The sequence below is a fragment of the Loxodonta africana genome, chromosome 22, assembly GCF_030014295.1.
Source record: "Loxodonta africana isolate mLoxAfr1 chromosome 22, mLoxAfr1.hap2, whole genome shotgun sequence".
In the NCBI taxonomy this organism is placed as follows: Eukaryota; Metazoa; Chordata; class Mammalia; order Proboscidea; family Elephantidae; genus Loxodonta; species Loxodonta africana.
This window is the reverse complement of record NC_087363.1, coordinates 28,386,736-28,399,743: the sequence shown is the minus strand read 5'-3', so window position 1 is coordinate 28,399,743 and position 13,008 is coordinate 28,386,736. Positions and strand designations below refer to the sequence as shown.

Genomic DNA, 13,008 nt, shown 5'->3' with positions numbered 1-13,008 from the left:
TTCCTGAATAAACTGAATGCTTCCAAGGCCAGCGTAGCAGGGATGGGGTCTGGGGACCATGGTTTCAGGGGACATCTGAGTCAATTGGCATAATAAAATCTATTAAGAAAACATTCTGCATCCCACTTTGAAGAGTGGTGTCTGGGGTCTTAAACGCTAGCAAGCAGCCATTTAAGATGCATCAAATGGTCTCAAGCCACCTGGATCAAAGGAGAATGAAGAACACCAAGGACACAGGGCGATTACAAGCCCAAGAGACAGAAAAGGCCACATGAACCAGAGACTACATCGCCCTGAGGCCATAAGAACTAGATGGTGCCTGGCTACAACCGTTGACTGCCCTGATAGAAAACACAACAGAGAACCCCTGATGAAGCAGGAGAGCAGTAGGATGCAGACCCCAAAATCTCATATGACCAGACTTAATGGCCTGACTGAGACTGGAAGGACCCCAGTGGTCATGGCCCCCAGACCTTCTGTTGGCCCAGGACAGGACCCATTCCTGAAGCCAACTCTTCAGACATGGATTGGACTGGACAATGGGTTGGAGAGGGATGCTGGTGAGGAGTGAGCTTCTTGGATCAGGTGGACACTTGAGACTATGTCGGCATCTCCTGCCTGGAGGGGAGATGAGAGGGTGGAAGGGGTTAGAAGCTGACGAAATGGACATGAAAAGAGAGAGTGGAGGGAGAGAGTGGACTGCCTTATTAGAGGGAGAGTAACTGGGAGTGTGTAGCAAGGTGTATATGGGTTTTTGTGTGAGAGACTGACTTGTAAACTTAAAGCACAATAAAAATTATTTTTAAAAAATGTGTAACATTTATAGGTTTCAAAAATCAAAATGAGATACAAAGTTTACTCAAGTCTCATTCCCATCCCTATCATCTTTACCTCATTCCTAGTCGCTTCTTGTAGATAAATTTTATTAGTTTTGGCTTGTTCTTCCTGTGTGGGGTTTTTTTTTTTCTTTTGCAAAAATAATCATACATTGAGAAACACATACCTACTGAAACATAATTATGAAGATTTAGCCTTACGCTAGCAGAGAATGTACTTCATTTGCTCATGAGACTGCTAGCTAAGACAAACATAATGAATTAAACAAAAGTAAACAATGATTATTTTATTTTCAAATTACACCAGTTGCCTCAGAAGAGACTCAAGAGTGGTAAAAAACATTATTATTGTTTATACTATTCTTCAGTAGAGCTGTTACTTCATCAAAGGGCTATGGGCAACTTTTTGTCTCTGAATAATGAAGAATTGAAGACCATTTGAAATGAAATTCCAAATCAGAGGTACACAGAGAAACGTCAAAGATAGCCTACTATATATACTTTTACATATTTTCTTTTTTACTAAACAACATATCCTGAAATCAGTTCATGTCAGTTCATAGATACCTTCTGGATCACATCCTTTTTTCTTTTTTTCTGGCTGCATAGTACTCCACTGAATGAATATACCATAATCTATTCAGCCAATATCCTGTGAATAGGCATTTTAAGACCATTTTATGTATACAGAGATTAGCCCTTTGCTGCAAAATAAGTTGCAAATAGTGTCTCCCAGTTGGTTATTTGGAAACTCTGGTGGCGTAGTGGTTAAGTGCTATGGCTGCTAACCAAAGGGTCGGCAGTTCGAATCCGCCAGGCGCTCCTTGGAAACTCTTATGGGGCAGTTCTGTGTCCTGTAGGGTCGCTATGAGTCGGAATCGACTCGACGGCACTGGGTTTGGTTTTTGGTTTGGAATTGGTTATTTGTCTTTTAACTTTGCTTATTGTGTTTTTGTAGTATGAAAGTATTTTTCTTAATTTTTTTTTTATGTAATCATTTATTACTTTGGAATTTTTAGTCATAGTTAAGCTTTTTCCACACCTAGGTTATAAAGGAATTCAGCCATGTTTTCTTCGTGTACTTGTTCCATTTTTTATGTTTAGATTTTTCATCCATTTGGAGTTCACTCTGTTGTGTGTTGTGAGGTGTGGATCCCATTTTGTTTTTCTCGAAAAAATTATGGAATCCCAACATTTTTAAGTACTGAAATAATTTAATACTCTCAATAATGTGTAAAAGAGGTCAGATATAATTTCTGATGTTTCCTTGTTGCTATTACATGTGTAAATGCTCCTTAATATTTTTTTCCAGGAAGTCAATGAAAATTCACTGAAGAGATTGAGTGTCTACTTAGAAAACCTCCAGAAACCAGGCTTCAAGTCTCTGAAACCAACTCAGCTTACATTTTATGTCAGAGAAACAGACCAGAATTCTTCTGATGGCCAAGAACCCTTTAGTACTTCTGGTACGTAATTTTATTCCTAGTGTGTCACTTGCAAGTGTCATGTTAAATCTATTCATTAATTCTAACAATGCCAGAATAACCTTTGAATTGAAGCCTTGGCTGTAGAAAAGTAGTATCGTTTAATTGATTATTTTCCTAGGTCTGTTCCTGGTTACATATGTTCGAACAAGCCTTTTTTGTGTGGGATTAAACTTTCTTGTCTATAAAACTGAAGGTGTTCCTATTTATCCCCTTTCAATTTTGACATTGTTTTAATAGTTAAACAAGTATTTAACAATTTACATTTCTAAAAAGTACAGCTTACATTCTTCTTTTTAGTTCTCAGAGGCCCTGTTAGGTAGGTAGTATTTGCACTGTTTGAACGTAGTGTTGTTGAGTAACTTTCCCAAGACTATAGAGGTAGAGTATGGATCTTGAAGCCAAGTGTTTTAACTCCAACAGCATGTTCTTTCTACAGCCTAATCAGCCTTAGTAGACAGCTCTTCTCAGTATCGCTTGTCCTTGCTTTAGCCATGACCCAGTGATACTGAAAATAAAGATCAAATATTCAGGTAAAGATCCTTAAAGCCTAGCCCTTTCTTCAGGTATATATCCTTTTGGTGATCCTTGAGGAAATAACTTTATTTTTAGAATGAACTTTAAAACAATTTAGATTTACTAAGAGCTTTCTATGAGTTAATGCAGAAACAACTAGAAAATGCTCTGTGATTTTTTTTTAAAAACAAACTGTCATAGAGTTCAGGCTTTGATAGGTCTTTGAGATCTAGAACCTGTTTCTAACTCCGCCACTGACTAGCTCTGTGACCTTAACTTCCAGTTCTTTATTTGTTAAAATGAAAGAGCGTAAGTATTATGTAGAGGCCATTCACACAGAAGGTCCCTGACTTATGCCTAATGTTCACGAGGCTGTCAGGAACCAGACAGAGAGAGCACTTCATCTAAAAAGTGCCAGAATGGGATCTTTATATTGAAGAGACCTTCCCACCTAGCCTCTCCAGGGACTCACATTTGCTAGTATATTTTCTCCTGTCTTTTATTTTCCCCTAATTGAACATGAGAGATCAGGAATCACAAATTCCGTTCCTTGGCTTTTTCTGCATCTACCTCAGGTTTGGAGTTTTATTAAAAATAGCCCCTATTCATTACTCAGAGACAGAGCTTATAGTACTTTTATGAAGGGACAGCTCAACTGTGAATGCTGTAAATAATAATTATGCTTATTATCACTCTGGGGAACAGTTCAGATTGAAAAATAATCATTGTTTCCTTAATCCGTTATGAATATGCTGTTCTTAACTATGGGAGTCCGGTAAGCGACGGAAGTGCATTCTCTGCTAGTGTGAGACCAAATAGTTATAATTCCTTTAAAGAAATACATGTTCGTGTTCCGCTGGGTCCAGGTTAGACTAGGAATTGAAGAAACATCATACTAACGTATAGTGGTCTACTTAGGCTTCGTGGTTTCTCCAGGAGAACTGGTAGAATTTACAGAGGCAGATAACATCCTTCAGAGTATTTCAGTATGAAAACAATACCACCAGTTTTTTATTTTTATGTATTTAGGAGAGTCAAGCTCATTTCTACAACTACTATTTCTACTACTGCCATCAGCTGCATTTGTTTTAAATGTTGGATATTCATGAAGTTAAAGAGTAAATTGTATTTGAAAGCTTGGACGAAAACTTAAAAAGCTTCACAAATTAGGGACAGAGCTGGCGCTAGAACGGAGGTCTCCTATCTGAGCCTAATGTTTTGATTTATATACCACATTATCTCAATTCTTCTTTAAAAATATTGCTTTTAATCATTTTGCCTCTGCCTTATGTGACAACAGTTGGCACTTTGACAGATTTAAAGTATTTTTATTTAACATTTTTATCTGATTGTGAAATTAAGGCATGAAGTGTTCTTTGCTTGCTTGCTTGCTTGTTTTAGTTTGAGTTCTATACAGTTTATTGTGTTTTTCTAGAATAAGGTACAGGTACCAAAAATAATAAAAGGTGATGTTGCACAATGTAACTCTAAGACAAATATTGGGTCAGGAAATACTCAGTTGTTACCTGTTGCATGATTTATCCATGCATTTCCAGGTATTACTATTTTTATGATCATGACCACAGTAAAAGATCAAGTGTTTTTTTAAGTTTTTATTTTTAGAACACTAGATTTTTTTTTTTTTTTTTTAGAACTAATTAATCAGTTTTTCATTGATAATGAAGATGATGATAGTAAGGTAAAATGTTTGCTAGTCATTTTCATTACTGAAGTTTTATAAACCATTTTGCATTATTAATACATTGAAAGCCAAAAAGGCCTAAATCATTTCTGCAGCTACACATCCTTTTGCTGATCCATAAGGAAATATATGTTATTATTAGAAAAACCAAAAACCCGTTGCCATGGAGTCGACTCCAACACATAGGGACCCTATAGGACAGAGCAGAATTGCCCTGTAGAGTTTCCAAGGACTGGCTGGTGGATTCAGACTGCCGACCTTTTGGTTAGCAGCCTGAGTTCTTAACCACTGCACCCCCAGGGCTCCATTATTATTAGAACGAACTTTAAAACAAGTTGAAGATTTACTAAGAGCTTTCTGTGAGTTAATGCTGAAACAAGTAGTTGTAATCAGCTCTGCTAAGACAAAAATTCTCTACTTTCAGTAAATGTTAACTTTGAACCAGTCATTCATTAAGCAAAAATAGGCTATAGAAGAAATAAATAAATTAGAAATGGGTGAAAACATACAGCCTGTGTAACAAATGAGTCAGAATCGACTCAACGGCACTGGGGTTTTTTTTTTTTATGTAACAAAAAATTAATGTTGATGTATAAAGAGTTCTTACAAACTGGAGAAAAAGTATTTTCATTTAAAAAATGAGCAAAAGCAATGAACAGGCAGTTGAGGAAATAAGACATACAAATAGCCACTAAGCATATTAAAATGTTTAGCTTCTGTAATCAAATGCAAACTGAAATAATTAAGTACTAGTTTTTGCCTATTATTTTTTCCTTTTTTACCAGTAATACCCATTGCTCATGTAAGCTCATTTTTGGTGGGAGTATAAATTCATACATTACTGTCTGGAGGGCAGTTTGGAATTGTTTCTTTAAAGCCTCGAAAATACCCCTTAACCCAGAAATTCCTCTTCTCGAAATATATCCCAAGGACCCAATGAAGGACATGTACAGGCTGGTGTGAGCATTCCTCACCATGTGGCAGCTGTCACATTGGATTGCATAGTTAATGGAACTGATAAATTAAGATAGAAACTGAGATATATTCCTGGACTCAGCTGTTCTAAGGATGAGCTGTGTCTTCCTAACCTCCAGTGCAGAAATTTGGATTTTCTTTCTTTTTCATGCCTTTTCATTTCCTTCTTCACTGATCAGAACAGCCCTCCTACCAGTGGTTCTCACTTTACCATCGGATGATTCAAATAACAAATCTTTGTTAGTTTGCGTGTCCTGGAGTCCATAAATCTGTGTGGCAAGCAGATTATGTATGTATCTCTGAGAATGATTTAAACTGTGGCAACACCTGCCTTCAGTGCCAAAGACAAGAAGATACATTTCAGCCTTGTATGGAACAGTGGAAACAACTTACATGTCCGCCAGTATCAGAAGTGTTAAGTAAACTGTGCTGCGTTCATAATATGGACTAGTATGTAGCTGCTAAGAAGAATGAGGTAGCTCTATACATAGATGTGCAACCAAGGTTAGAGGGAAAAGCACATTTGAAATAACATATCCATAAAGATACCGTTTATATACTAAAATAATTCAAACTGCGTCGGTGTGTGTTAATGTAACCATACACACATATATGTCGTATATAAAATATAACCCATTACCGTGAAGTTGATTCTGACTCATAGTGACCCTATAGGACAGAAGAACTGCCCCATAGGGTTTCCAAAGAATGGCTCATGGGTTTGAACTGCTGACCTTTTGGTTAGCAGCCAAGCTCTTAACCACTGTGCCACCAGGGCTCCGTATATAATATACATATATATAAGCACATAGACAAGGTCTAGAGACGTGCCATCCAAAAGAATTTTCTGAGATGATGGAAATGTTCTATATCGTCTGATACAGCAGCCACTGCCACATGTGGCTGTTGAGGACTTGAAATGTAGCTTATGTGACCGAGGAACTGAGTTCTAAATTTTATTTAATTTTAATTTTTAATAGCCATATGTCTTTATTAGCTACCATTTTAGACAGTGCAGGTCTGGAAGAATATGTACCTAACTGTTAATAGAGGTCATGTCTAGTAGAAGAGACTGTTTACTCTATCTCTAATTTTAGAGTTATGTTCTTATGTAATACTTGTATAATTTTCAAAACCAGTTGAATAAAAAAAAAAAAAGAGGCAGTGTGGTATAGTAGAGAAAGCACTGGACTTTATGTCACCTCAGATTTAAGCCCTGGCTCTACTTTTTTTAACCTTCTTGAGCCTGTGTTTCTTCACATTTGAAAAGAGAGATAGTAATGGTAGAGCTGGTGGGAGCATGACTGGAAAGTTTAAACCAGCTAGAACCATGCCTAACACCCAGCAAAGGGGAAAAAACAGTGGCTTTCCTATTGATGATTTAGCAAGTTAAATTACTAGCCTCAGCCAAATGACCACCCAGTATTAAAATTAGATTATGAAACACTAACTTTTTAACAACCAGGGAATTTTACATCACTCCTGAATATACTAGGTCCCTAGCTGGTTGGTTGGGCAGGTCTGAAGACAGTAATCTTGCAATCGTAGAAAAAATTTGAGACGGACTTCTGTGACCGCTGAGACTAGGTTAGCTAGCCCCTCTCCTCATCTGAACACTGTGGTAATGCTGGGTGACTGCCTGTCTTTTTCTCTCTTAAGCCTTAGTGCTAGAGACTATCTTTGGTAGATACCTACCTATGAGGGAGCTGTTCCATCTCTTGGACTTGGAGACCACGTTTATGGGAAGGGTTGAAAATATTCCATGTCTCCCTCTTGGGCTAGGATGGGCTTGGTCACTGGTGCCAAACTAGAAAAGCAAATTGAAGGGTAGAGGAATTCATGAAGGTAAAGGTAGCGTGGTACAGTTTTGGGGATGGGAAGTAGTTGTCCCTTTATAGATGAATTGACAGTAGGATGGATTTTAACCAGTGATGGAATGTTTTAAAAGACGTTGATTTTATAAATGCTGAGTGAAAGATTGTTTTTAAGGTAAAGCAAATAATCGTCTGTGTTCACTGTTTGGGGAACTTATGTTCTCTAGGATTTCGAGCAGTCAACTTCACTCTGCAAACCAGAGATCTACTCAGCACAGTGTTAGATATTCTCAACTCCTGCAGTTTATCGACCGAACACATCCAGAGCTCGAATACTCACGTGCATTCCCAGCCTCTCAAGGAAGCTAAGAGGACGCCTGACAGGCCCATCAAATGGGACAAGTCTTACTACTCCTTTACTGGATTCAAGGACCCTGATGAAGACCTCGAGCAAGTTTCCAGAATGGAAACAACCCTAATGTAGGTGAAAGTTTCTATTTAACTCAGCTGTTATTTGTAGCTCATGTTTAAAATCAAAGTCTAATTTTCCAGGAAAAGTAATCCTGTCAATATAGTTAATCTAGTAACCACTATGAAAAAGATAATTCATGTTTTTTTTACTTTAAATTGCCAGAATAACTCCAGATGTGTTTAACTTTTGGTTTTTTGATACCAAACACATACAGGAGATTTTTGTTTTGGTCTTGGTGTTGTTCATTAAGCCTTTAAATTTTACTTCCGTTAACTCTGGTATATGAACAAAGGCTATACCTATTATGTGTTAGGCATTTCCTGTGTCTGCAGTGAGTTCAGTAGTAATATACTTTAGGGTAGTCACTTATAGATAGAAAAATACATGAAGACAGCATTTTAAAATACCATCCCTTTCTCCCTCTCTATCTTGTGGACACTAAGACTGATACAGAACTTAGATTCTGAAAATGAAAAAATATAACTGCTTGAGCAAACTTCAAATAGAAAAAAAAAATAGGACTTTAACATTTACTGGAAACTTGGTAGCTAACAGAACAGTATTTCAGTGGTCTTTCTGTAGTTCAGTGACATTATTTTTGATGGGGCAGACATTAAATATGGGATTATTTTATCTCGATAGAAATGGATCATATTGGCCCCTTCCAAAAACAAATTATATAATTAAAATTACTTACAGCATCTATATTATTTGATAAAAAGGAAATATACCCAAAGTATGAAAATACTAAAATGTACAACACAGAGCAGTGTTTTCTAATTTGTTTTTAGATGGATGAATTCCTTTTATAACAGCAAAAACAAACCAAAATTATTAAAAATTAAAAGCCTACGTTGAATACTGTTGTTAAATTTTCTCTTTTTAACATTGTGCTTTGAAATATTAGTGACATATTTGTATGCTTCCTAAGACTGAATTTGGATCAGATAAATGCAGTTTGTAAATCAGATGAAGATGAGATTGAAAACACCATGGCTTGGGTCAGGCTATTTTAACCTTATTGCAGTTTGGATCATGGCTCCCTTTTCACCCTCTTAAACCCATGAAAAACTGAACCTCTCTTGAGTTACTGGAATATTTTTATCTCAGAAGTGTCACCACCCTAGGAACTACACCAGATGTCCTTGATTTGCTCTCCAGCTTTAGTCCCTGTGTGTGATATTCCAGTAGTTGTTTTTTTAAGTACTGCTTCCCTTTGGCTTCATCTTACCAACTTTTTTCTCTTTGCCTGGGTCTTATACCCGTACATTCAATACCTGTATATATTTTTATAAGTATTATGAAATCATTTTTGAACCAAGGTAAGGCCTAAAAAAATAAACTAACAGCAATGAGGTACCACTTCACACGGCTACCCGTTGTCACCAGGTCGCTTCTGACTCATGGAAACCTCACATGTGATAGAGTAGAACTGCTCCATATGGCTTTCTTGGCTGTGATTTTTATAGAAGTAGACTAGGGTGGCTGTAATTAAAAAGAGAATAACAGCGTTGTTCAGGATGAGGAGAAATTGGAACCCTCTTACATTGCTGGTGGGAATGTAAAATGGCGTGGCCACTTTGCAGAACAGTTCAGCAGTTCCTCAGAATGCTAAGCTATGTGATCCAGCAGTTCCACTCGTAGATATATTCCTGAGAGAAGTGAAGATAGACATCTACATGGATATTGTTCATAGCAGCATTATTCATAATAGCTCAGAAGTGGAAATAACCCAAATGCTCATCAACTGAGAAATGGATGCACAAAATATGGTCTGTTCATACATTGGAGCAATAGTTGGCTAAAAAAAGAAATGAAACTCTGATACATGCTACAACATGGACAAAGCTTGAAAACATGCTAACTGAAATGAACCAGTCAGAAAAGACCACCTATTGTATGATTCCATTTATGGGAAATGTCCAGAATAACATACAGATGGAAAGATGAGTGGTTACCTGGGAGATTCAAGGAAGTGGGGAGGACTGCTAATGAATACAAGATTTCTATTTAGGATGATGAAAGATTAATAAAACTGGTTGTGGTAATAGTTGCACAGCTCCGTGGACATAGGGAAACCACTGAGCCGTGCACCTTAAATAGGTTAAATACATGCTGTAGCTCAATAAAGCTATTAGAAAAATTTCTATTGCTCTTAAAAAAACAAATTAAGGATAACTAATATTTTATTTATAGATCATTTTATATTATAGAATTAGCATTTCTTAAAGTTCTTGGCTAGTTCAAGACTTCTGTGCAAGTTCAGACTTGTTCAAGCAGTCTGATTTATTTGGTACTTAACTGTAGAATAAATATGAGATGCCTCTGTTTGCTTTTTCTCAATAATAATTGAATAGACTTCTCTCCATTGAAATAAAGGGTCCAGATTTTATAAATGACCATGATTGTAAACTAAACTAGAATAAAAGTGATTTATATGACAAATTCAGACAGTGGCAATCCCTCTTAAATCCAATAGAGCGTTCTCCTTTAGAAAATAATTTAGAATTTATTTCCTTGACCCTAGAGTATGAGTAGGACAGAATAACCGTGTTTTTCCACATTGGGCAGGAAGTTATTCTTTTCTCTTTGCCTTGGAAACTCTATGGGGCAGTTCTACTCTGTCCTACAGGGTCGCTATGAGTCGGAATCGAGTCAACGGCACTGGGTTGGATATGGATATGGTTAATATGCATAATCAAATTGCATGTCGTCTAGTGATTTCTCTGAGATGAAATTCAGAGTAAGTACACATTAAATGACAAAAAGGCTCGTCTTTCCCTCATGGAGGTAACAGGGTAGTACAGAAAATAAGACAGGTACAGAAATAATGATTACACAGATGAACTGTGATTGGTTCAAAAAGTGACACTGAAAAAAGAGAGGCCATTTATAGGACAGAAGTGAGGGCGAGTGCATCTAGAAAGGTTTTAAAGTAAATACAACTCTTGGCTTATTTCTAGTTTGTTTTCATAGTTTTTAGTTAGGGGGAAAAAGGCGATTCAAAGATGTTTAACGGTAACCCCTGTCGACATATTCCCTTTTCTCCTAGATATTGGAATAACTTCCTAAAGGATCTTTCTATTGCCAGTTTCTCTTCCCTGCAACCTTTGGAAACCTTTAGAAAAGGAGTTTATCACGTCATTCCCCTTAACAGCTCATGCATTATCCAGAGAATCGTTTCCCAGTTGGTGACATAACAGATCCCCAGGGCTTTAATAAAAGTTCGTGGAGACTGATGGAAGGAAACAAAGAAATGCCAATTTTTAGGAATTTTTTAAAGGTAGAAAGCAGACAGATGAGAATTATGGAAAAACAAGCCATCGAGAATGCCTGCTATCCCCTCTAGAATGTATTTGTCCTGGAAGGTCCAGTGAATGCAGTAAGACAAGAAGAAATGGGATATATAAATATTAGAATGGCAGAGGTACACTTTGACTATTATGAGTGTCATCAAGAAAACCCAAGAGAATTTTGAGTCAGGATTCTTGATTGCCAGCAACAGAAGCCAAGACCTTCTAACATAACTAGAAAATAAATTCGCTATGCAGATACTGAGTGTCTCATGGTGTTTACAGGAGAACTGGCAAACACGGTCCAGAAAGTGGCGTATAAGTATGAGCTGAGAAGTGAGACACATTTTACTCTAGATGTTTCTGTGGAGTTTTTTTACCATAAGAGTGGATCCACGTATTAGCTATTAAAACGGTTTTAAAGAAAAGAAATATATAGAATAATGATACTGAAAAAGGTAATGAGGACTAAATAATTCTGAAAATTTGTCTCTTGATTAACTTCACCTAATCTGTGAGTTTTGGTAATCTGTGAGTGGCACTGATTTGATCAAAATTCTGAAACATACAACAGTGTTTCTTGTATATCAAGCACCAAAATTAGAAAGAAAATGATTAACTTGGATCATGTGATTAAGGTGTTGTCTCCTAGGTTTTTTTTCCTCACTCTAAAGCTACCGTTTTTCTTTTTAGTTAGTTGGGGAAGATACTTTCTGCCATGTAAATATCTTTTTACTCATCAAATTCTCTAATATCCATTGCCGATTCTAGCCTGAATCAAATATTGCTGTGATGGTTGCCAAATGGGGATTTTCTAATTTCATCATCCCTTCTACATACATTTATTATTTAGATCCCTTGTAGGGAAGAGCTTTCCCTTCCACCATTTTTTGTATGAATGAGTGTGTCTGTGTATATGCCTATAACACAGTTGATGAAGAAAGCAAAATAGGAGAGTGGTCAGTGTGGACTGAAGTAGTTGAGATGAGGCTTAAACTGGGCATTTGGTTAGGTGGGAAGCTGTCCATGAGTGCTTAGGTTGTGAAGACACCCACTTGAAAGGAGCAGCTCATTCTGAGACTTCATGGAAAAGAGATTAGGTTGGTTAAGGACTGACATTGGAGGGACCTGGAGGGAGAGAGGAGGAAATACGCATCGACAGCTCAAGGTACCAATATCCAAGATTAAAATAAGGGAAGAAATTTGAGTATACCCAGCTAGAATCCACACAGTCATCTTTCAGAGTTCAGTCTCATTAGACATGTCTTTGAGTTTGACTTTTACACAGTATTAGCTCACCCATAACATTGCTTGCTCTAGTATTATTGCTAGTTCTACCCTCACGTGTATTGATGTAAATGAAGATCTGGTTTAATTTGCTGAAAGTTGTAATAATCATAAGAGGGTTTTTTGTGTGTGTGTTTTGTTGAGAATATACACCGCACAAAACATACACTGACGTTGATTACATTCTTCAAGTTGTGCAGTCATCCTCAGCCTCCTTTTCTGAGTGCTTCCTCCCCTATAAACATAAATTCACTGCCCCCTAAAGTTCCTATCCAGTCTTTTGAGTGGCTGTTGGTCAGTTTGATCCCATATAGATGGTTCTTAAAAGAGCATAATGCTCAAGGCAGATATTTTTTACTAGTTACGCTAAACTGTTGTTTGGTTTTAAGAAGACTTTAGGGGTTATTTTTGGTTTCAGGTTTAAAGATTATCTAAGAGAATAATTTCATGAGTTCTTCCACCCTCCATGGCTCCAGGAGCTCTGGAGTCCATGAGAATTAGAAATTCTGTTCTGCATTTTTCCCCTTTTGATCAGGATTCTTCTATGGAATCTTTGATCAAGATGTTCAGTTATGGTAGCCAGGCACCATCCAGTTCTTCTGGTCTCACGGCAAAGAAGGCAGTTGTTC

At 37.1% G+C, this 13,008-nt stretch overlaps 1 protein-coding gene across 5 annotated transcripts in view; it reads left to right on the top strand.

Moving 5' to 3' along the window:
• The window catches only part of TCAIM (T cell activation inhibitor, mitochondrial), a 44,207-nt gene that overhangs the window by 10,940 nt on the left and 20,259 nt on the right, over positions 1 to 13,008 (top strand). For all 5 annotated transcript variants that reach the window (XR_010319019.1, XM_023547813.2, XM_010589892.3 and 2 more), the window contains 2 exons: positions 2,149 to 2,302; positions 7,555 to 7,807. Coding sequence is in view for 4 of the 5 variants with exons in the window: in XM_023547813.2 (XP_023403581.1) it covers positions 2,149 to 2,302; positions 7,555 to 7,807 (407 nt within the window). In the remaining variant the exon portion in view is untranslated. The remainder of the gene's footprint in view (positions 1 to 2,148; positions 2,303 to 7,554; positions 7,808 to 13,008) is intronic.